General features: G+C 38.3%; 1 protein-coding gene across 13 annotated transcripts in view; it reads left to right on the plus strand.

The window, feature by feature from the left end:
* Nucleotides 1-24,397, plus strand: part of SCMH1 (Scm polycomb group protein homolog 1) — a 224,681-nt gene that overhangs the window by 169,062 nt on the left and 31,222 nt on the right. For 12 of the 13 annotated variants that reach the window (XM_027537643.1, XM_027537637.1, XM_027537642.1 and 9 more), the window contains 2 exons: nucleotides 14,175-14,407; nucleotides 18,237-18,363. The exons of the other annotated variant lie outside the window; for it this stretch is intronic. In XM_027537643.1, the coding sequence (XP_027393444.1) occupies nucleotides 14,175-14,407; nucleotides 18,237-18,363 (360 nt within the window). The remainder of the gene's footprint in view (nucleotides 1-14,174; nucleotides 14,408-18,236; nucleotides 18,364-24,397) is intronic. 13 annotated transcript variants of the gene reach the window in all.

The following is a 24,397-nucleotide window of genomic DNA, read 5'->3' on the forward strand; positions in this document are numbered from 1 at the left end:
CCTTTACTATCAAAGACCTTAGTGTATGTTTTCTAAAAACAAGGGCTAATGTCTCCATGACAAAAGTGCATCTGTTAAAATTAGAAAATTATCAGTATAGTATTGAGCTAATCGACAGACCTTCTACAGTTATTAAAACTAGAAAATTAGTATCAGTACAGTACCAATGGTTAATCAGTAAACTTTATTCATATTTTGTCAGTTGTACCAGAAGAAAATTCTGGATCATGAGTTATACTTGTCATGTCTCTTTAGTCTCCATTAATCTAAAACAGTTCTTTCATCATTATTCTTTGTCTTTCATGACCTTAATATTTCTTTACAAATATTTGTCTAGTTATTTTATAGAATGGGTCTCAATTTGGGTTTGCCTAATGTTACCTCATGATTAGATTCAGATTATGCTTTTTTGACAGCAAGGCTCTACAAGTGACAGTCTTCTCAAGGCATTGTATTTGGGGATACACGATACCATTTGTCCTCACTGCACACAGTAATTTGGATTACTTGGTTCAGGCGGTATCTACCACATTTCTTCACTTCATGTCTTTGAAATTAGGTAATTAGTTAATAGTCTTATAGATAAATATGTTGAGACGATTAGTATCCTGTTTCTCCTCAAACTTCTACCTAATAGTTTTAGCATCCACTGATGAGTATGCTTGAATCAGTTATTGCCCAAATCGCTGTTTTCTAATTCCCTCATTTCTTCCACATGTGTTAGTTGAGATACTACTGTAATCAAGAGTTTTTCCTTCTCTTCTATTTTTTTTAATTTAGTTATATCAGTATGGACTCTTGAGACTTACTTATTTAGTAATAATTTCTTATCAGGACTTCCCTGGTGGCTCAGACAGTAAAGCGTCTGCTTACAACGCGGGAGACCCGGGTTCGATCCCTGGGTTGCACACATCCTCTGGAGAAGGAAATGGCACCCCACTCCAGTACTCTTGCCTGGAAAATCCCACGGACAGAGGAGCCTGGTAGGCTACAGTCCATGGGGTCGCAAAGAATCAGACACAACTGAGTGACTTCACTTTCACTTTTCTTATTGTCATTATGTTTTGATGTTCGAATTGCCCTAGATGTAGCAAGTAGAAGCCCCTTGAAGTTGTCTCATATGTCCTTTTGACACGGCCCCATTATTTCCTGACCAGTGTGTTCCAGGTTCATCTTCCCTATCTCAGTCCAAAGCCACTGAATTGTGATTATTGTGTAAAGATCTACTTCTAACCATCTCTAGATTGTGCTCCTCTAAGATGGGAATCATGTTGGGGGTGTTTTCACCTTAGATAATTGGTAAACCTTGGTACTTGATATTTGCTAAATTTTCAGTGAAAAAATTAGCTGAAATTTATTGATATAGTTAAGTTAATATAATTTAAGTTGCCACTTCCTGGTGGAAAGAAGAGATTGCTTCCTTCCTCCTCAGCTACCTGACAGAATGTGTGCAGAGAAGATCCCAAAGGCTAGAATCATGCCTTGGTCTGCCACTCTTAACTTCTCTGAGGCTTGTTTTCCTCATTTGTCAAAGGAGAAGATAATGTCAGCCCTCACAAGGTTATGAAGGCCATGTGAAATCACAAGTGTACAAGAATTTTGTCAAAGTATAGGAGCCTGGTGGGCTGCCGTCTATGGGGTCGCACAGAGTCGGACACGACTGAGGCGACTAAGCAGCAGCAGCAGCAGCATTGTTGATTAAGGGAGTAATTCTGTCAGCCATAGTGGCATCAAAATATATTGGAGAATATTCCAGTCTTTCAATTTTCTCTGAACTAGGACAGGCATTAAATTATTTAATTATCTGCATGTGGAAAATAAGAAAAGATTGTGTTTAAATGACAAATTCAATGTCACACCATAAGGGACAGAGCTAGAATTAAATACCTGGTCCCCTGACATCACCTCAATTTTTTTTCCACTAGGATAATTAACTTAGAATATGGCAGGACAGGGCTTCCTGATGGGGAAAACCTCAAAATCCTGGAATCCCTCAGGATAGCTTAAGAAATTCATTATTAAGACACTTTTAAATTAGTATGAAGCTTAATCTCACTGCTAGCTACTCATACATGAATAGCATGCCCTGATTTTTCAGAACTGTTAAGTGTACTTGGTTAGTTTCTTCTGTCTGTATATTTCAAGCCAGAGGGAGCAACTTCTTTGCCATTTGGCATCATGGACTTTTATTTCCAGCCTTTGGGGGGAAAAGAACTGCTTTCTAGCACTTATAAAGCCAATTAAAGCCCATTCAGTTCTTCTCTTATATCTGTTTCCTTTCTTATTTTGCAAACATGTTCTGGGTACCAAGTAAGAACTCAGTCAGCCTCTTTTCTTGTGATGATAGGAATTCAGAAGTAAATCTCTTTTCTCCCTGATCAGCTCAGATTCCGTGCTTGTTACTAGAAATACATGCGGCAGTCTTATGGTTTATAGTAATCAGTAAGTAATGCTCAAAGTTCTCCAAGCCAGGCTTCAACAGTACACTAACCAGGAACTTCCAGATGTTCAAGCTGGTTTTAGGAAAGGCAGAGGAACCCGAGATCAAATTGCCAACATCCCCTGGATCACTGAAAAAGCAAGAGAGTTCCAGAAAAGCATCTACTTCTGCTTTATTGACTATGCTAAAGGCTTTGACTGTGTGGATCACAACAAACTATGGAAAATTCTTAAGGAGATGGGAATACCAGACCCTCTGATCTGCCTCCTGAGAAATCTGTATGCAGGTCAGGAAGCAACAGTTAGAACTGGACATGGAACAATAGACTGCTTCCAAATAGGAAAAGGAGTACGTCAAGGCTGTATATTGTCACTCTGCTTATTTAACTTATATGCAGAGTACATCATGAGAAACACTGGGCTGGAAGAAGCACAAGCTGGAATCAGGATTGCTGGGAGAAATATCAGTAACCTCAGACATGCAGATGACACCACACTTATGGCAGAAAGCAAAGAACTAAAGAGCCTCTTGATGAAAGTGAAGGAGGAGAGTGAAAAGTTGGCTTAAAACTCAACATTCAGAAAACTAAGAGATCATGGCATCTGGTCCCATCTCTTCATGGCAAAAGATGGGGAAACAATGGAAACTGAGAGACTTTATTTTAGGGGCCTCCAAAATCACTGCAGATGGTGACTACAGCCATGAAATTAAAAGACGCTTGCTCCTTGGAAGAAAAGCTCTGACCAACCTAGACAGCATATTAAAAAGCAAACATTACTTTGCCAACAAAGGTCTGTCTAGTCACAGCTATGGTTTTTCCAGTAGTCATGTATGAATGTGAAGAATTGGACTATAAAGAAAGCTGAGTGCCAAAGAATTGATGTTTTTGAACTGTGGTGTTGGAGAAGACTCTTGAGAGTCCCTTGGACAGCAAGGAGATCCAGCCAGGCCATCCTAAAGGAAATCAGTCCTGAATTGGAAGGACTGATGCTGAAGCTGAAACGCCAATACTTTGGCCACCTGATGGGAAGAATTGACTCATTTGAAAAGACCCTGATGCTGGGAAAGATTGAAGGCAGGAGGAGAAGGGGACAACAGAGGATGAAATGGATGGCATCACTGACTCAATGGACATGAGTTTGAGTAGGCTTCAAGAGTTGGCGGTGGACAGGGAAGTCTGGCGTGCTATATAGTCCATGGGGTCACAAAGAGTCGGACACGACTGAATGACTGAACTGAACTGAATCAGTTTGAACGTTTGCCATGTTCAGTTACTCAAGTTTATGTATAGAATATGTAGAAAGTTGGATTGGGTTTCTTTCTAGTGTATTGGAAAGAGAAGGGAAAGGAAGTGATTATAGATCAATAGTTCTCAAAACTTTTGCTATCAGGAAACTTTTATATCCTTAACCTGAAGGCTTTCTATTTATGTGAATTATCCATGTTAGTACATTAGAAATTAAAGCTTAAGAATGTTTTAAAACATAAGAATATACTGGCACAAATCCCATTAGCTGTCAAAGTGATGATATCACTCTTATAGCATCTGGGAAACTCTTCTGTGAGAGAATGAGAATGAAAAAGGCAAATAATGTTTTAGATCATGAAAATAATTTTGACTTTACAGACCTTCAGAAGAATGTTAAGAACCCTCCAGAGGCTTCCAGACTGAACTTGGAAAACTGCTAACCGTATAACATTTTAAAAATCCATTCACCAGTAAGGGACATTTGGGTCATTTCGGAGTTTTCAGTCATTACAAATAATACTCCTGTAAACATTCTTTACTGGCACCCCCCTCCAGTACTCTTACTTGGAAAATCCCGTGGACAGAGGAGCCTGTTAGGCTGCAATCCATGGGTTCGCTAAGAGTCGGACACGACTGAGCGACTTCACTTTCACTTTTCACTTTCATGCATTGGAGAAGGAAATGGCAGCCCACTCCAGTATTCTTGCCTGGAGAATCCCAGGGACGGGGGAGCCTGGTGGGCTGCCGTCTATGGGGTCGCATAGAGTCGGAAACGACTGAAGTGACTTAGCAAACATTCTTTTACACATATCTCAGTGTACATGTTCAAGAATTTCTCTGGCGTTTATACCTTAGATTGAAACTGCTGAATCCTAGTGTAGATGCATCTTCAGACAGATAATGCCTGCAATGTACCCAGGGGAGTTGTCTTGAAAAATGCTACTGTGAACGTTCTATTACATATCTTTGGTGATCGTACCACTCAGTCCTCTTGGTTATATATTGAAGTGTGAAGTTGTCAGGTGATAGAGTATAAAGCTAAATAATCTTTCAAAATGATTTACAGTCTCACAACATACAGGAGTTCTACTTGCCTCATTTTCCTCAACAATGATAGGTACCATCAGTCTTTTTAATTTTAGCAATTGGTGGAGATTTATATCTTTAGTTTTAACTTTTATTTTCCTGATAACTAATAATATTCAACAACTTTTCATATCCTATTGATATTTATATATTCATTTTTGTGACATGGCTTTTCAAGTCTTCAGTCAGTTCAGTCACTCAGTCATGTCTGACTGTTTGCAACCCATGGACTGCAGCACACCTGTGTTACCATTTTTCAAGTCTTACCCATTTTTAAAATTGGATTATGAAACTTTTGTTATAGATTTTTAGGATTTTTTAAAAATATATTCTGGATATTACTTTCCAGTAATATCCAGACATATGTGTTTTATATATCTTTTTCCACTTCCTGGATTTGTTTTTCACTTTTTGAAAAAGAAATGTTTTCTGTTGGTGAGGAGAAATTTTTTTGTTTTAATGAAGTCATAAGTGTCAACCTTTTATATTAATACTGTGTGTTCTGTTTAATAACTCTTTACTTATCCCAGAGGTTTGAAGATATTCCCCTCTGTGTTCTTTGAAAATTTGATGTTTTAACTTAAACATTAATTTTTGTATCTGGAATGAAGTATATGGTTACATATGGATATCTGTTTGACTCCCCACAGTTTTATTGAAGAGTCCATGGTCCCCTTCCCGCCCCAGAATTACAGGAGTTCCTTTATTATAAATCAGATGACTGTACTCTGATCTGATCATGAGCTGTGTAGTTTTTACAGTTAACCGGTTCTTGTGGTAACATCATTTATTTTTGGATCTTTACAAATATATTGTCCCACATTGAGGCCCTCTCACTGTGTCTCTTCACCGCCACTGGCAGCAGCTCCCCAAGGTCCCGTGGTGACTGACGCTGATTAATCACAGGATGCCCAGGAGCCAGAGGAGGCCGTCTTGGGAACACCTGGCCCAGAGGGCCAGGCATCCACCATGCTGAGAACTGGCACATCCGCAGTCTTGTGTCTATTTTAAAAGTTGTGTTTTTTCAAGGGAATCTCCCATTTCATAAAAATTTCCTAATTTATTTGCATAAAGTTATGTATAATATCCTGTTACTATCTTCTTAATGTCTGAAAGATCTATGATGAAACCTCCTCTTTTATTCTTGATACTTGTAGATTGTAGGGTGGGGGTTGTATTTCTTAATCAGGCTTGCTGAAGGATTATCTTTTCAAAGGATCAGCCTTTAACTTTGTTAATATCTCTACTGTATGTCCATTTTCTGTTTTCTACTCATCTCTATTGTGTCCTTAATTTTACTTTCTTTGAGTTTAGTTTGCTCTTCTTTGCTTAGCTTTTTGAAGTAGAAGCTTAAATCATTGATACATAACCTTTCTTTTCTTTTAATATAAACATTTATAGCTGTAGACTTCCCTTTGAGTGCTGATTTAGTTAAATCTCATGTTTGTATATCTCATATTTTCATGAATTTTAAGTTCTAAAAAATTTTTTACTTACATTTTATTTTTTTGATATGAGTTATTTACAAGTATGTGTGTGCTACATGTGTGCTAAGTTGCTTCAGTTGTGTCTAACTCTGTGCGATGCTATGGACTGTAGCCCGCCAGGCTCCTCTGTCCTCGGGATTCTCCAGGCAAGAACACTGGAGTGGGTTGCCATGTCCTTCTCCAGGGGATCTTCCTGACCTGGGATCAGACCTGTGTGTCTTATGTCTCCTGCATTGGCAGGTAGGTTCTTTACCACTAGCATATATGTCACTTAATTTCTTAACACTGGGTCTTTTAATTAATTTATTATTGATTTGTATTTAAATTCCATGTGGTTAGAGAACATATTCTTTATTATTTCAGTTATTTGTACTTTATTGAGAATTGGTTTTTCACCCAGTACACTACATAAACATTTGAAAAGAATGTGTATTCTATGCTTTTTGGATATAATGTCCTGTATGTGTCAGTTAGGTTGGTTAGTTAACCTGTTATTTGGTTATTTATGTTAATTAGTGGGCTTCCTATGTAGCTCAGCTGGTAAAGAATCCACCTGCAATGCAGGAGACCACAGTTCAATTCCTGGGTCAGGAAGATCCCCTGGAGAAGGGATCCTGGAGACACTCCAGGATTCTTGGGCTTCCCTGGTGGCTCAAACAGTATAGAATCTGCCTGCAGTGCGGGAGACCTGGGGTTGGGATCCCTGGATTGGGAAGATCCCCTGGGGGAGGGCATGGCAACCCACTCCAGTATTCTTGCCTGGAGAATCCCCATGGACAGAGGAACCTGGTGGGCTACAGTCCATGGGTTGCAAAGAGTCAGACGCGGCTGAGCAACTAAGCACACACACACGTTAATTAGTTATTTATGTTACTAGTTAGTTGATTGTATTATTCAGATATTTTCTATCCTTATTTATATGTTCATGTTCTTTTTTTTAATACTTTTATTTAGTTAGTTATTTGGCTGTGCTGGGTCTTAGTTGCAGTACATGGGATCTTTAGTTGCAGCATGCAAGATCTTTTGTTCTAGCATGCGAACTCTTAGTTGTAACATGCAAACTCTTAGGTTGTGGCATGTAGGATCTAGTTCCCTGCTGCTGCTGCTGCTGCTGCTGCTGCTGCTGCTGCTAAATCACTTCAGCCATGTCTGGTCTGTGCGACCCCATAGACGGCAGGCAGCCCACCAGGCTTCTCCGTCCCTGGGACCAGGGATCAAACCCAGACCCCAAGCGTTGGGAGCACGGAGTCTTAGCCACACCCCTCAAGGTCATCACAGAGCACTGAGCTGCAGCTTCCCACGTCCTCACGTTCTTGAATTACCAGTAACTGAGAAATGTGTCAGAAATCTCCAACTCATAATTATGGATTTTCTATTTCTCCTTTTAGTTCTTTAAATTTTGCTTTTATATTTTGTATTGTTAGGTCCATATAAACATAAGGTTATTATAGCTTCCTTTTGAATTGACTATCTTTTGCTGTAATTATCATTTCTAAGTAATTTTAGTTTCATTTCCACTTTAACTTGAGTTTTTTTTAATTAAATATAGTTGATGTATAATGTGTTTATTTCAGGTGTGCTACATGGTGATTTGACATTTCATATATTTTTAAATGATCACCATGATGAATCTAGTAACCGTCTATCCCCCTACAAAGCTATTAAAACAATATTGACTGCACTTCTTACGCTGTATGTTACATCCCCAAGGTCTTGTTTTATTACTGGGGTTTTGTGCCTCTTAATCCCCTTCACCTGTTTTATCGCTCCTCCGCTGCTCTCCTCTCTCTCAATCACTAGTTTGTTCTGTTGTATCTAAGATTCTGTTTCTGTTTGGTTTGTTTTTTAGATTCCACATGTGAGATCATACAGTATTTGTCTTTGTCTGATTTACTTCACTTAGCATACCTTCTAGATTTATCCATGTTGTCACAAGTGGGAAGATTTCTTTTTTCATAGCTGAGTAAATACTCCGTTGTATGTGTATACCACATCTTCTTTAGCCATTCATCTATTGGTGGACACTTAGGTTGTTTCCATGTCTTGGCTATTGTAAACAATAATGCTGTGAACATTGGTGTGCATATGCCTTTTTTTTTCTTATATGCCTTTTCAAATTAAGTGTTTTTGTTTTCTTTGGGTAAATACCCAGAAGTTAATTTGCTGGATCATATGGCAGTTCTGTTTTTAATTTTTTTAAGAATGCTGTTTCCCATAGTGACTGCACCAATTTACATTCCCACCAACAGTGAATGAGGTTTCTCTTTTCTCCATATCCTTGCCAACACCTGTTATTTGTTCTTTTTTGAGTAATGGCCATTCTGACAAATGTGAAGTGGTATCTCATTCTGGTTTTGATTTGCATTGCACTGATGATTAGTGATGTTGAGCTTCTTTTCGTGTGTCTGTATGTCTTCTTTGGAAAAATGTCTATTCAGGTCCTCTGCCGATTTGTTAATTAGGTTTTTTTTTTTTAATGCTGAGTTGTGTATTTGTGTATTTTGGATGTTAACCCCTTATTGGATATATCATTTGCAAATATCTTCTCCCATCCAGTAGACTGCCTTTGCGTTTTGGTGATATGAATTGACTATTTAATCTTGATGAAGTATCCCTTTTTAGTCTAGTTATACTTCCTGCATTAAGACTGTCTTGTCTGATATTAACATAGCCACTTGAACCTTCTTTGGTTAACGTTCACAGGGTATGTATTTTTCCATCTGTTTGTTTTTGTCTTCCTCTATCATTATATTTTAAATTTTCTTATATTTCAGTGCTATCTTATAAATAGATATAATTGGGTTCTTGGGGGTTTGGGGGTCTAGTTTGTTTATTTTCTCTTCGTTTATCCAAACCAGTTGTATTTATTGTGATTATTTATTTGTGTTAAAGTCTGTCATTTTGTATTTTGCTTTTTGTTTTTGAGTTCGTACTCGTTTATTTGTTCCTCCTTTCTGGCCTTCTTTGGGATTAATCAAGCATGTTTTATTATTCCATTTCTCTCTCCTTAGCTTTTTTAGTGATGCATTCTTGTTAGAATTTTTTAACTAGCTGGAATTGTATATTTTGAACTTACTAAAGTTCATCTTAAGTAAGCACTCTGGCCCCTCCCCAAATAATGCAAAGTTCTTAACAAATTTTGGCTCCATTTACCCGACTACTACCATCCTTTGTGCTGTTGCTTTTATGTAATTTCCTAACACAGTTGACCCTTAAACAGTGTGTAGCTTAGGGGCAGTGAAATCTGCGTATAACTTCACAGTAAGCCCTCCATATCCATGGTTGTACATCTATGGATTAAACCAAACCATGAATCCTGAAGTACTGTAGTACATGTTTATTTTAAAAATTTGCATGCAAATGGATATGCACAGTTAAAATCTATGTTGTTTAAGGGTCAACTGTACATGTACTATAAACCCTACAAGCCATTAAAAAAAAATCTTTTCTAAATAGTCAATATTATCTTGTATCTGTCCACATAGTTACCCCTTCTAATGCTCTTCCTTCCTACAGTTGTATTTTTCCATCTGGGATTACTCTTTTTTATCCTGAAGAACTTCCTTTTTATTTCCTGTAGTTTAGGTCTATTAGTGACATTTTTTCAGCTTTGATGTTTCTGAAAATGTTATTTTACCTTTTTAAAAAAATTTTAATTGCATGCAAGAGTCTTTAAATTCTGTTACGTTTTACAGTTTTCAAAAGTTTCACACAGATGATTATAAGAAATCATTTCTTATAATCCCATAGTAGCCCTCTTTTTTTCCCTCTACACCTATATTGCCCCTCCTCAGTTCCCTCTCTCTACTGTAAGTCACTAGTTTGTTCTCTTCATCTGGGAATCTGCTTCTTTTTTGTTGTTTTATTCACTAGTTTGTTGTATCTTTTAGATTCCACATATAAGAGATATCTAATACAGTATTTTTCTTTCTCTGTCTGACTTATTTCACTTAGCATGATATCCTCCAAATCTATACATGTTGCTACAAATGGCAAAAGAGAATTCATTCTTTTTTATGGCTCAGTAGTATTCCTGTGTGTGTGTGTGTGTGTATGTGCGCATGTGTGTGTGTGAGACATCTTCTTTATTCTTTCATCTGTTGATGAACACTTAGGTTGCTTTTATACTTTTTCACCTTCATTTTTGAAGAATCAGTTCAGTTCAGTCATTCAGTCGTGTCTGACCCTTTGCGACCCCATGAACCGCAGCACACCAGGCCTCCCTGTCCAACACCAACTCCCGGAGTCCACCCAAACCCATGTCCATCGAGTCAGTGATGCCATACAACCATCTCATCCTCTGTCGTCCCCTTCTCCTCCTGCCCTCAATCTTTCCCAGCATCAGAGTCTTTTCCAGTGAGTCAGTTCTTCACATCAGGTGGCCAAAGTATTGGAGTTTCAGCTTCAACATCAGTCCTTCCAATGAACACCCAGGACTGATCTCCTTTAGGGTGGACTGGTTGGATCTCCTTGCAGTCCAAGGGACTCTCAAGAGTCTTCTTCAACACCACAGTTCAAAAGCATCAATTCTTCAGTGCTCAACTTTCTTTATAGTCCCAACTCTCATATCCATACATGACCACTGGAAAAACCATAGCCTTGACTAGACGGACCTTTGTTGGCAAAGTAATGTCTCTGCTTTTGAATATGCTGTCTAGGTTGGTCATAACTTTCCTTCCAAGGAGTAAGCGTCTTTTAATTTCATGGCTGCAGTCACCATCTGCAGTGATTTTTCGCTGTAGAACTCTGGGTTGGAGTTTACATATTTTAGCCCTTTAAAACTGTCATTTAACACTATTGCTTCTTACTTTCACAGTTTCTGTTACAAAGTCAATTGCTTCTGTAAAAATAATCCTTTTTTCTTTAACTGCTTTTAAAAATGTATCTTTGTCTTTCATTTCGCTTTATTTTATGTATTTTATTTTCAGCAGTTTCACAGTGATGTGGTTTGGTATAGTTTGGATTTTTTGTGTGTTTTTGCTGCTTGTGGATTGCTGAGCTCTTCTTTCATTAGTCTTCAAGTATAGTTTTTCCTCATTCTCTCTGTCTTCTCTCACAGGGATTATAGTTACTCATATTTTGTATCTATTGACTGTGTCCACGTGTCCCTAATGTTCTAATCTGTTTATCTGGGGTTTTTTTTTCTGTATTTTTGCTTCATTTTGCATGTTTTCTGTTGATTTTTCTTCAAATTTTTTAATTCTTCTGCTAGATCTTGTTTACCCTTAAATCCGTCCAATGAATTCTTAATTTTTAATATTGTTTTTATTCTAGTATGTTTGTTTAATTGGTTATGAAGGTTGCAGTTTTCTGTGAGTATTATCTTTTCTTACATTTTTTTCATCTTTTCCTCTACTTTTTAAAACTGTATTACTTACCGTTAGTTTAAAAGTCTGTTTCATTATCTGGATCATGAGTTTTCTATTGTCTATATTTTTTCTTGATTATCAGTCACATTGTTCTGACTCTTTATATTTCTGTCTTACACACACACACACACACACACACACACACACACACACTGGATGTTTTATATAAAAGAAGTTTTGAGACTCCAGCTGATATTTTCTATCAGAAAGAATTCTTTCTTTCCTCTTTCCTTTATGCTAATAGGATAAGGGCCTGATCCTCTCAGTTTAATCATGGATTGAACTAGTTCAGATATGAATTTTATCTACGGTTTATATCCATATTCCGAGGCCCTGGGCCCTCGACTGAGAGCCTAATGGGTCTTCATCTTCATAGTCGTGAAAAAGTACAAGAAATTGTCCTGCCTTTGAGAGTTTTGGGGCTTGGTTCTTTGACCTTTCAGTCCTTACAATTTCAAAATAAGGCATTTATCTTGAAGAGGAGATCGGCTGTGTTAGAAGTAGACCTCATCCTTCTGGTGGGACCTTGTCTGCTGAAGTCACAAAATTATGGGAATTTTCACTCTGTCTTTTTAGAAGCTTTCAGCCTAGCTTTGCAGCCCCAACATGCAGGCTCAAAACTCAGCAGATGTCCTCTGGGACAAACAGGCCATATTCATGGACCTCCTCAAATTCCAATCTCATAGCAGCCTCATCAGTTTCTCTTTCCTCCAGTGAAGCTCCTCTGCACAGGCCAAGACTGACCGTTAATTCATGCCCAAATTTGGCAAATGTGCTCAGGAAAGAAAACAGTGTCAGCTACTTAAGAAATCCTCCTCATCCAGGTCTGGAATTCCAGTTCATCTAATCCTCATAATTTCTGTAACAATGCAGTATCTTTTAAAAAATGTATCTGATTTTTTCTAGTTGCTGGATCAGCAGCACCACATCGTCATATCTGTTACATACTACCTGGAAGCACAAGAAACACTGTCTTCTACCTGCCCACTGTAATTACTTTATCAACTTGTCTCCTAAGTTCTACTCTCGTCCCCTCCCCTCCCAGAGCAGCCGGAGTGTTCCCTTTTAAGTCTGCCCTGTCACTCACTTGCTCAAAACTCTCCAGTGGCTTCCCTTCAGACTTAAGATAAATTTAGGTTCATTTTCAGGGTCTACAAAATCCCACACAGTCTTATTGCTACTTCTTCTCTACCTAATCTCCCACCACTCTCCCCTTTGCTCACTCAATTCCAGCTATACTGATCTTCCTTCCATTTCTCAAAGACAGTAACATGTTCCCATCTCAGAATCTTTGCACTTGTTATAGACCATCTAGTGGATGGCTCTCCCTCAGCCTTCATAAGACTTTGCCTTTATTTCACTTGGGAGCTCTGTGCAGATGTCACCTTCACAAAGAGGACTTTCCTCACCTCTGTGTCTCCTTAACTTGCTGCTTTAGTTTTAATCATGGCATTTACCTAATATTATGTTGTGTCTTTTTTTGCCAATTTTCTTTTTTTTTTTTTTTTTACCACCCCACTAGGTGGTAAGCTCCGTAAGAGTGGAAACTATGTTTTGTTCACTATTCTACCCCAGGACTTAAAATAATGTATAGCCTGTAGTAAATGCTTAATAACTTTGTGGAATGAATTAGATATTGCTTACCTTGAAGAATTATCAATTAAGGAGATGAATGATCAGAGTAAATTGAAAGTACTCTGCAGACTGTTTTAGAGCAGGTGGAGCACTGATGGAATTGTCAGACAAGGCCTCAATAAGGTGGTGATTCTGGAGCTGAGTGTCAGAAACTGAGTATTGATGTATTCAGATCAGAAAGAACAGAGAATTCAACGTGTTTGAACAAACTGGTGTTCAGAAAACAGTGGAGCTACGACATGGGGGTGGGTGATAGGAAATGACATCAGACATATCTAGGAAGCAAGGCAGGGGCAAAATCACAAAGGTCTTTGGATATCAGAATAAAGAATTTGGATATCAGAATAAAGAATTTGGACCTTATCTTAAAGTCCAAATTTTTAAGGTAAGGAAAGATGCTATTAGATGTATATATTTGTATGTATTTCAGTAGTCCTCACTGCAATAATCACACTAAAACTTTAAGTAAATTGATACAGAAAATCCCTGATTTGGTTGTCAGAACCCAGTTTCCACACGTAAGTCCTTATCCCAACTCCCTGTGTAACCTAGGGAAGGCATCATTTCCTCTTCTGAGCCTCAGGTCTTCATTCTTAGCAGAAGACTGTAAGCTTCTAAGAGCCATTCCATCTCTGAGCCTGTGGTTGTTTATATGCTTGAACTAGGTTCTTTGGGAAGAAACGTGTAATATTTTTCCTACATTAGCCAGAAATAATTAAAACTTCCAATTCTGGCCAATCTAAATTCAGTTCTCCTCTGAGATTTTCTAACTTTTAGGTCAGATGCCAAGAGACTAGCTTCCTGGGATAAAACTATCCAAGCAGAAGTAGCAAGTCTTTTTTTCCCTCTGGCTGGGATGGGGATGCAGGTGGGAGGAGGGAGTGTTAGAATGAGTCTTTTTCTTGCAGTTGTGATTCCAAAGAATCCCTACCCTGCATCCGATGTGAACACTGAGAAGCCCAGCATCCACAGCAGCACCAAAACTGTCTTGGAGCATCAACCAGGGCAGAGGGGTCGTAAACCAGGAAAGAAGCGGGGCCGGACACCCAAGCCCCTAATTCCCCATCCCATCTCTACCCCATCCAAGTCAGCTGAGCCTTTGAAATTCCCAAAGAAGAGGGGTCCCAAACCTGGCAGTAAGGTAGGTAAAAATGTGGGTTTGCCAGCAAGGGATAAATGGTTATAAAGGGATAACTCATCCATATCCATCCATCTTAGAAAGGAATGTGTCTGACTCTATTCTCCACCTCGTGTGTGCTTTTAAGGAGAATCTCCTATATTGTCATCCCTACTTTAGCTACTTAGCTGGGAGTTGGTAATGTTAGAGATAAGATAGTATGGATAAGAAACAAATTTTTACTTTGAAAGTTACATTCATGGGAATTCTGGTCTGATATCTTCAATAGATGAAAGGCTCTGCTCCTAATTGTTACTAACCTACACAAAGTGGATGCCCAGGTATGTGATCAGAAGGAGAAAACTGACACTGTAAATGTATTTATTTTTCTGTCCCTATACCTTCTTTTAAAAAAAAAAAAAAAAGGAAATTATTGATACTAAGGATCAGGCTCTATACTTGACACCATTACAGATCATATGATATTCACAAAACCCTAGGAGATAAGTAGTGTTAATGTTAAATAGTCAAGTAAATTGAGACTTAGAGATGGGAAATGACTTCCCTGTAGTCACACAGCTAATCAATGGCAAAGGCTACAGAGATGGATCTCCAGATCTTCTAGTTCTAAGATCACTGCTGCCCCATCATATATTCACTCACATTTCCCGAGGAAGGTAACACTTAACCTCTGGTGTTGGAAAAAACTGCTGGGTCGAGCTTCACTGAGCACTGTTACTGAAAGTACCGCCTTTTAGTCATGACCAGGTCTCCATGTGTATCTTCCCTCAGAAAACCATTGATACGAAACTTCCTCAGCTGCTTCTCTAAGGCTTCCTTTGGCATCATCTTCTCCAATCACTTCCTAAGTCTCAGAGAATTTCTCTGCAACTCCCTCCCAAACTAGACTACCTGAGTTCCAGTGTGAAAATGATACCCAGTTCTCCTTAGGCATTCCATTCCAAATTCCTGAGTTCTTCTCTAGGTTTGATTGTTTGGGTGGGTTTGTTTTGTTTCTTAGCTCCAGCTGGCCTCAGTCCTTCTAGAATATAAGCTCCTGAAGGTCAAGAACCTAGTCTTCTCTTTTTCTCCTGCCCATGCCCTATATCTCAGTCTCTTAGGAAATGTTCAATATATGCAGGATGGATGGATGGATGGATGGATAGATAGATAGATGATTTTAGTGATGATTTCCAATTGAGAATATCCCTTATTTATTGGTTTTGAATTCTTGATGTCACATCCTGATCCTTCTATGTAATGCATAATACTCCCAATCTGTTATCATTAACCCTTAACCCAGATCCTGATTCATTTTTGTCTCCATTACTCTCTTCTCATTCTCATGTTATGGAGGAGAGGCTGAAGGCTCTAAAATTCCAAGGCCAAGGAAGTCATGCTTTTGATGATGTGAGGGCCCCTTGACAGTTAGATTAAAAAGGGAGAAAACTTGTCCATGAGGTTCCAAAAACCAATAAGACAGAAAGAACCAATAAGCAGAAACTCAAGCAAATAGGCTTTGTCTCAACATAAAAGGAACAGTTAAATCTATTTCAAAATGCAAGTAGTAATCTCCCATCACTAGAGGCATTTCATCAGGTATTTCATCAAGTACCCAGGTACTGATATGGATGTTTTTAAGGAGTGGGATGTAAAAGTATTAGGTAGATAGTTGGATTAAGTAACTTTTAAGATCCTTCAAAGCTAAGAACTATAATTCTATGATTGCTTCAGCTCTGCTTTCAGGAAGTCCTAAACATAGTAACCAAAGTCCTTTTTCTTTCCAGTCCTCTTAAAAGCAATAACTTTCATCTAATACTGTATTTTATGGCCTGGCATTTGACTCCCTAATTCCCCTTCCTGTGATTTTGCCTATTCCTGTAAGTGTATAGGCCTCTACTTAACCTATGACCTGTATATTCATTTTTGAAGCAGAGTGATCTTGTGATAAGAGCATAGGCTTTGAAGCCAGAGAAACTTAGATTTATATCTCATCTCCAGTTGTTACCACTGTGTTGACTTTGAGAAAGCTTTGAGTAAGGCTAAGAGCCCCAATTTTCTCACCAATAGAATGGATAACATATGAATAGATATAATACATGTAAATGCACCTAGCTCAATAATGCTTTACATCTTTCTGCTTTTTTCTCCAATATTTGGGAACCAAAACTCACCAGGTTTGTTTCTTCAGGAACCCCCATGAAATCCTACCAACTCAGTAAAGTTGAACTATTTCCTTTCTTTCCTGACTCATTGCTCATTTAGATTTTTACTTGTGGCAATATCAAAAACAGGAGGAAATGTCCATGTCCTATGCATGCTTTGAATGTTATATAAGAGTTTGCATGACTGCTTTGACAGGCAACGCCATCCTGTATATGTGCCTGCTGTCATTGGGCTCTCTCTCTGATACACTCCGAGAAGGCAATCAGGTTTATACAGCTCCCAGAGTGGACCCTACATGTGACATTTAGTAAAAATGGATTTCTGGATCTCAGTGATGGTTATGTTTTCCTTGCATTCAGAAAGGCTTTTTAGAAAACTGTTTCTTTGAGGAAAAAACAACCTTCTGTGATCTTTCTCCCCCAGAGATTGCCCAGAACAGCATAGAGGAGATACTAGATTTTTCTCAAATCATTATTACTACTCCCATTATTGATATTCTATACTGTATGCTTCATTGAAAGACATTTATGATACTTACCATATGCCAAGTATCATGTCAGAATGGTAAGCAGAATCAGACCCTCAGGGAGCACCAAGCTAATAGGGGACACCAGTATATAAATATATAGCGAAAGTACATTGTAACAAATGCAACCATACAAAGTACAGAAATGGCACAAAAGAGACAGTAACTAGAGGACATCTAGAAAGGCTTCCTGGACAAACAGATATTTATAAGGTAAAAAAAAAGGTATTCTAGCAAAACAGATGGTTTATTATTATAAAGGCAAGGACTAGATAAAACTGCAGGTTTTTAGGGAAGTACTATAGTTAGAGATTACTGGAATACAAGGTTTAAGATAAGAAATGGCAGGTAATAAGCCAAAGAGGTAGGTAGAGGAAAGTAGTTTGTGGAATTAGGGGAAGGGATGTTTCCATTTTCAACAGAGAAACAAACTGATGTCAAAGTAGACTTAGGTCGCAGCATTTTTTTTTCCTTTTTTGCTTTTTTTCTGTCTAACTAATAAAAAATCCAGACTTCAGATAATAATACTGAATACATATAAAAGATAGTGAATTAAGCCCTGGCTATACAGAAGCCCAGAATCTTATACATAGATTGAGAGAATATTTACTAAGCATCTACTGTTTTTGCAGCTTTGAACAAGAGGCTATTTGGGGGGGGGGGGGGAATATATATATATATATATCATATGATATCACTTATATATGAAATCTGGGATACAAATGAACTTATTTACAAAATAAACACACTGATATAGAAAACAAACTTACAGCTACCAAAGGGCAAAGTGGGAGAAGAGGTCGGTTGGGAGGTTGGTATTACCAGATGCACACTACTATATATAAAACAGATAAACAACAAGGTCCTGCTGTATAGCACAGGGAACTGTGTTCAATATATCGTAATAACCTGTAATGGAAAAGAATCTGAAAAAGAATACATATGTGTGTTTGCATATATATCTGACTCACTTTACCGTATACCAGAAACTAATACAACATTGTAAATCAGCTATACTTCAATTAAAATAAAAAAGAAAGAACACAGTCCCATCCACAAACGTATTCCAGTTTCATGGGTGCATTGAGTGCTAAGAATAGAGGAATGAGAAGACAAGTTACCTATCATGGGTAGCAAACTTTTCCTCATCCATTTTGACAGAGGAAACCTCGGACTTTGCTGAACCCACCACCCACCTCACCAACAACCAGCACCCCTGAACCGGACACCAGCACTGTACCCCAAGATGCTGCCACCATACCCAGCTCAGCCATACAGGCCCCCACAGGTAAGAGCAGATCACAGTATTAGCTGCAACAGGCCCCAGGCCCCAGGGTCTGTACTGTCTCTCATACTGTACCAATAATTAGCCCCCTGCTGGGGCACACGCACTTAGTCATGTCCTACTCTTTCAACTTCATGAACTATAACCCTCCAGTCTCCTCTGTCCATGGAATTTTTCAGACAAAGATACTGGAGTGTGTTGCCATTTCCTCCTCCAGGGGCTCTTCCCAACCCAGGGATCAAAGCTGCATCTGCCTGCATCTCTGGCGGATTTTTACCCGCAAAGCCATCAGGGTAGCCCAATTAGCCCCCTATCCATTTATAAATCTAAACAGAATCTTTAAAATTTTTTAATTTGATGTTTGAAATAACTTCAGAGACATCTCCATTCTGTCAAAATGATCCAAGAAACTTCGGTAGATGTTCTGTGAACTTACAGTTGAGGATCTAGGGCTTGGGGGTGGGATGGACATGAAGCCAGCACCAGGAGCTCACTGGCTCAGTTTGTAATTATACCCATCCTTTCCAGTTTGGGATGCTCCCTCCTTAGTGACCCTTTCCAGAACCCTTCCAGCATTATAATTATTCTGCCACCACTCAAATATGTATGACACTGCTCTGGTTTTTTTAATTTTTGACGGTGGCAATTTTTGGTACTGTGAAAGTGTTTTTTATTTTGGAGACAAATCAGTGCATGTTTGATTCAAAGCAAAATCTGATAACCATAGTGAGTGGGTAATCACTTGGGTTGTGCATATCTGTTCCCATTTCATAAACTATATGAAGGTAATTCTAAAAGAGCTACCCCTTTAGAATAGATGTACAGCCTCCCAGTGGGGTAACTATTGACAAAAAGAACAATATTCATTTTTATGTGTAAATTAAGATACATGTGTGAAAACGTCTTCTTAGGGAAATCTAAGGAACTGGAATGAATGATCCTCATGGAAGTTAAGGTAGCCTTTTTCTTAGGAGTTGAGTTTGTCTCCACCCTAGAATGTTAGTGCTTGAAGGGAAGCCCAGTCATTTCCTCTCCAAATAACCTTTGGAAAAGAACAGAGCCTGCTGGTAACATTTATGTTCAGCTCTCATCAGGGTACTATCACATTATTTCTCCAAATGTGTCTTATGCATCTAGCCTCAGCCAGTTACTGGGTTTGCTTAGTCCAAAAATGTTACTAGATTGATAAACAAAGCTTAGCTTAGCTCCATGGATGAGGAAGTAAAGATAGAGGAACACCTCAGCGAAGATATTAATTCCATTTTCTAACCTATAACATGCCCACTAGATTCCTGTATACCTGCTTGTTTACTCCATATGATTCTAAATATCAGTTAGGTGCCTGGATGCATTTTCAACAAAACCTAGATGATTCATACTAGTGGAAGCCTCATGACTGTGCCTCGCTACTCATTTAAAATGATGTAACTCATCTCTTCTGGTGGTCACTATGCTGAAATCCATCCCTTGGTCTGAATCTCATAGCTAAGAAAAATGGCAACTTCACTTTGTATCCCTGTTTCTTGCTCTTGGCCAGGCTATAGCAGTTTTCACTGATCACTGTTTCACCATCCTGACTGGACCTTTGCTCTTTCTGTGTGATCTTGCTTTCACTTCCTTTTCTGATCTCAGTTTACACACCTATACAATGATACAGTTAGTCCAAGTTACCTTTATAGATGCTTCAACTGTTAACAATAAAAGCTATCATAGATTGAAAGCTGTGTGCCATGCTATATCCTTTATTACCAACCTTTCATTTTTTTTAACTGCACAACACTTTTTATTTTCTTCAGAATTATATACATGAGAACAGTTTAAAGGAAAAATAGACTACAAGAATTATTATAAAAAGAAGAGGAACAGACCCCCTCTATCCCCTGTCATTTACTTCTCACAGAAGGCAGTCACTTTTAATTTAGCTGATTCTTTTATTTACTTTCATATATGTAAATAGAATGCTTATAATGGCTTTTTTTTAAACTTGAGGTATTTTTGTACCAACACACTTTAACTCTTCCTTTTCTTTTTTTGGCAACCCAGGATTTAACTCTTCTTAATCTCTTTGCCTGTTACCCACCCACACATACTTCTCTGTCTTAATAAGATGATATGATTATGATTAGATTGAAATTCAATAGTGTGTTATTGTAACTTGTTTTATGCTAGTCTCAATTGAGCCATGTAGAGTACTATGATTACTTTTCCTTTGTTGTACAAAACTTTGTTTTAGATTAAATCTTGACCTTTTTTGTTATGTGTTTATTTTGCTATGTACTTACTAGCTCAGCCTTACAGTCTCTTACTGCTGTATACATCTTTCTTCTTTATGTTCAAGCATGTTCATCTCTCTTTCATGTTATCCCAGTTTGCTCCTTTATTTTACAATGTAATCTTTATTTTACCATGGAATCTTCCCTAGATTTTTATTTTCAGTTTTGTGTGAAGCCTGTTTATTCTCTTTGAAGCTTCTCTTCATCCCCATTATTCTGAAATTTCACCTAGAATATGAGTATTTTTACACACCATGTGAACATATAATGTGCTCATTCCATCATTTGGTTTCTTGAAACTTTATTAAATTCATCAATGATTTTCCCTCACTTTTTATCTACTTACTCTTCCTGGCATATGTTCAGATGTTGAACCTCCTGAAGTCATCCTTTGTATTCTTGACCCTCTTTCTTCTTATTCCTATTCTCTTTGTCTTTTTGTTCAACTTTCTTCAAGCTTTCCACAACTGTATCTTCTAAACTCTTTATTGAGTTTCTTATTCCTGGCAATTTTTTTTTAATTATCATTATTTCTCTAGTGGCATTTTCCAAAGGGTATTTGGTGGAAAACTAGTCCTGCAAAATGCTCTGCATAAAGGGACTTTACATACATTTAGGAATTTGGTCACATATGTTTAGAAAATGCCTACACTCTCCTTACCCACTCTTGGTATTTGCATCTGCTATGAAGAACTCTTGTTTTATCGATTTTTTACTAGATTATTTTTCTTTTTTAGATTCACAACAAATTTGAGCAGGAGGTATAGAATATATTTCCCATATACTCCTTACCCCCGACACGTTTCCCCTTCTCCATCATCAGCGTCCCCCACCAGTATAGTGCATTTGTTCATTGATGAGCATCATCACCCCACAAGGTCCATAGTTTACATTAGAGATCTTACTTGGTGGTGTACTTTCTATGGATTTTGACAAATATATAATGACAAGTATCCACCATTATAGAATCTTACAAAATAATTTAACTGCTCTAAAAATCCTTTGTCCTCTGCCTAGTCATTCTTACCTCCCCACTCATCTCTGACAGCCACTGACCTTTTTACTGTCTCTATAATTTTACCTTTTCCAGAATGTCATAAAATTTAAATCATTCAATATACTTAGCCTTTTCAGATTGGTGTTTTCATTTAATGATATATATTTAAATTTCCTCTGTGTCTTTTCGTGGCTTGATAGCTCACTTCTCAAGTGCTGAATAACATACCATTGTCTGGCTATACCAGCAGTTTTATAGTTTGAATTTTATGTTTAGGTCTGTATCTATTTTGAGTTAATTTTTGTGAAGGGTATAAAATCTATGTCTAGGTTCACTTTTTTGTGTGTGTCTATCCAGTTGTCTCAGTACTGTTTGTTGAACAAACTTGAAAAAACGTATCTTTGTTCCATTGTACTGCATTTGCTCCTTTGTCAGAGATCAGTTCACTGTATTTGTGTTGGACTATTTTTGGGTTCTGTTTCATTGATTTGTCTGTTCTTTCACCAACGCCAAAGCAAAACAATGCCCAGTTGTGGATGTGACTGGTGATGGAAGTAAAGTCCGATGCTGTGAAGAACATTATTGCATGGGAACCTGGAATGTCAGGTCCATGAATCAAGGTAAATTGGAAGTGGTGAAACAGGAGATGGCAAGTGTGAACATCGACATTTTAGGAATCAGTGAACTAAAACGGACGAGAATGGGCAAATTTAATTCAGATGACTGTTACATCTAAACTATGGGCAAGAATCCCTTAGAAGAAATGGAGTAGCCATCATAGTCAACAAAAGAGTCTGAAATGAGTACTTGAATGCAGTCTCAAAAACAACAGGATGATCTATGTTTGTTTCCAAGGCAAACCAGAAATCAATACCACAGTAATCCAAGTCTATGCCCCAACACACTAATGCTGAAGAAGCTGAAGTTGAATGGTTCTATGATGACCTACAAGACCTTCTAGAACTAACACCAAAAAAAAAAAAAGATGTCCTTTTCATCATAGGGGACTGGAATGCAAAAGTAGGAAGTCAAGAGATACCTGGAGTAACAGGCAAGTTTGGCCTTGGAGTACAAAATGAAGCAGGGCAAAGGCTAACCGAGTTTTGCCAACAGAACACAATGATTGTAGCAAACACCCTCTTCCAGCAACACAAGAGAAGACTCTACACGTGGACATCACAAGATGGTCAATACTGAAATCAGATTGATTATATTCTTTGCAGCCAAAGATGGAGAAGCTCTCTATACAGTCAGCAAAAACAAGAATGGGAGCTGACTGTGGCTCAAATCATGAACTCCTTTTTGCCAAATTCAAACTTGAAGAAAGTAGGGAAAACCGCCAGACCATTCAGTAGACCACTAAACCAAATCCCTTATGATTATACAGTGGAAGTGACAAATAGAGTCAATCTATTAGATTGAATAGATTAGATCTGATAGAGTGCCTGAAGAACTGTGGATGGAGGTTTATAACATTGTACAGAAGTCTGTGATCAAAACCATCCCCAAGAAAAAGAAATGCAAAAAGGCAAAATGGTTGTCTGAAGAAGCCTTATAAATACCTGAGAAAAGAAGAGAAGCGAAAGGCAAAAAAGAAAAGGGAAGAAATAGCCATCCAAATGCAGAGTTCCAAAGAATAGCAGGGAGAGATAAGAAAACCTTCCTAAGTGATCAATGCATAGAAATGGAGGAAAACAATAGAATGGGTAAGACTAGAGATCTCTTCAAGAAAATTAGAGATACCAAGGGAACATTTCATGCAAAGATGGGCACAATAAAGGACAGAAATGGTATGGACCTAACAATAGCAGAAGATATTAAGAAGAGGTGGCAGGAATACACGGAACTATACAAAAAATATCTTAATGACCCAGATAACCATGATGGTGTGATCACTCACCTAGAGCCAGACATCCTGGAGTGCGAAGTCAAGTGGGCCTTAGGAGATATCACTATGAACAAAACTAGTGGAGATGATGGAATTCCAGCTGAGCTATTTCAAATCCCAAATGGTGATGCTGCAAAAGTGCTGCACTCAATATGCCAGCAAATGTGGAAGCTCAGCAGTGGCCCCAGAACCTGAAAAGATCAGTTTTCATTCCAATCCCAAAGAAAGGCAGTGCCAAAGAACGCTCAAGCTACCACACAATTGCGCTTATCTCACACGCTAGCAAAGTAATACTGATAGTTCTCCAAACCAAGCTTCAGCAATACGTGAGCCATGAACTTCCAGACTTTCAAACTGGATTTAGAAAAGGCAGAGAACTCAAATTTCCAACATCCATTAGATCATCGAAAAAGCAAGAGAGTTCCAGGAAAATATCTCTTTCTGTTTTATTGACTATGCCAAAGCCTTTGACTGTGTGGATCATGACAAACTGTGGAAAATTCTGAAAGAGATGGGAATACCAGACCACCTGACCTGCCTCCTGAGAAATCTGTATGCAGGTCAAGAGGCAACAGTTAGAATTGGACATGAAACAATGGCAACAGTTAGAACTGGACATGAAACAACAGACTAGTTCCAAGTCGGTAAAGGAGCCCGTGAAGGCTGTATATTGTCACCCTGCTTATTTAACTTATATGCAGAGTTGCTGCTGCTGCTACTGCTAAGTCGCTTCAGTCGTGTCCGACTCTGTGCAACCCCATAGACGGCAGCCCACCAGGCTCCCCCGTCCCTGGGATTCTCCAGGCAAGAATACTGGAGTGGGTTGCCGTTTCCTTCTCCAATGCGTGAAAGTGAAAAGTGAAAGTGAAGTCGCTCAGT

The sequence above is a fragment of the Bos indicus x Bos taurus genome, chromosome 3 (assembly GCF_003369695.1).
Source record: "Bos indicus x Bos taurus breed Angus x Brahman F1 hybrid chromosome 3, Bos_hybrid_MaternalHap_v2.0, whole genome shotgun sequence".
NCBI classification, from domain to species: Eukaryota; Metazoa; Chordata; class Mammalia; order Artiodactyla; family Bovidae; genus Bos; species Bos indicus x Bos taurus.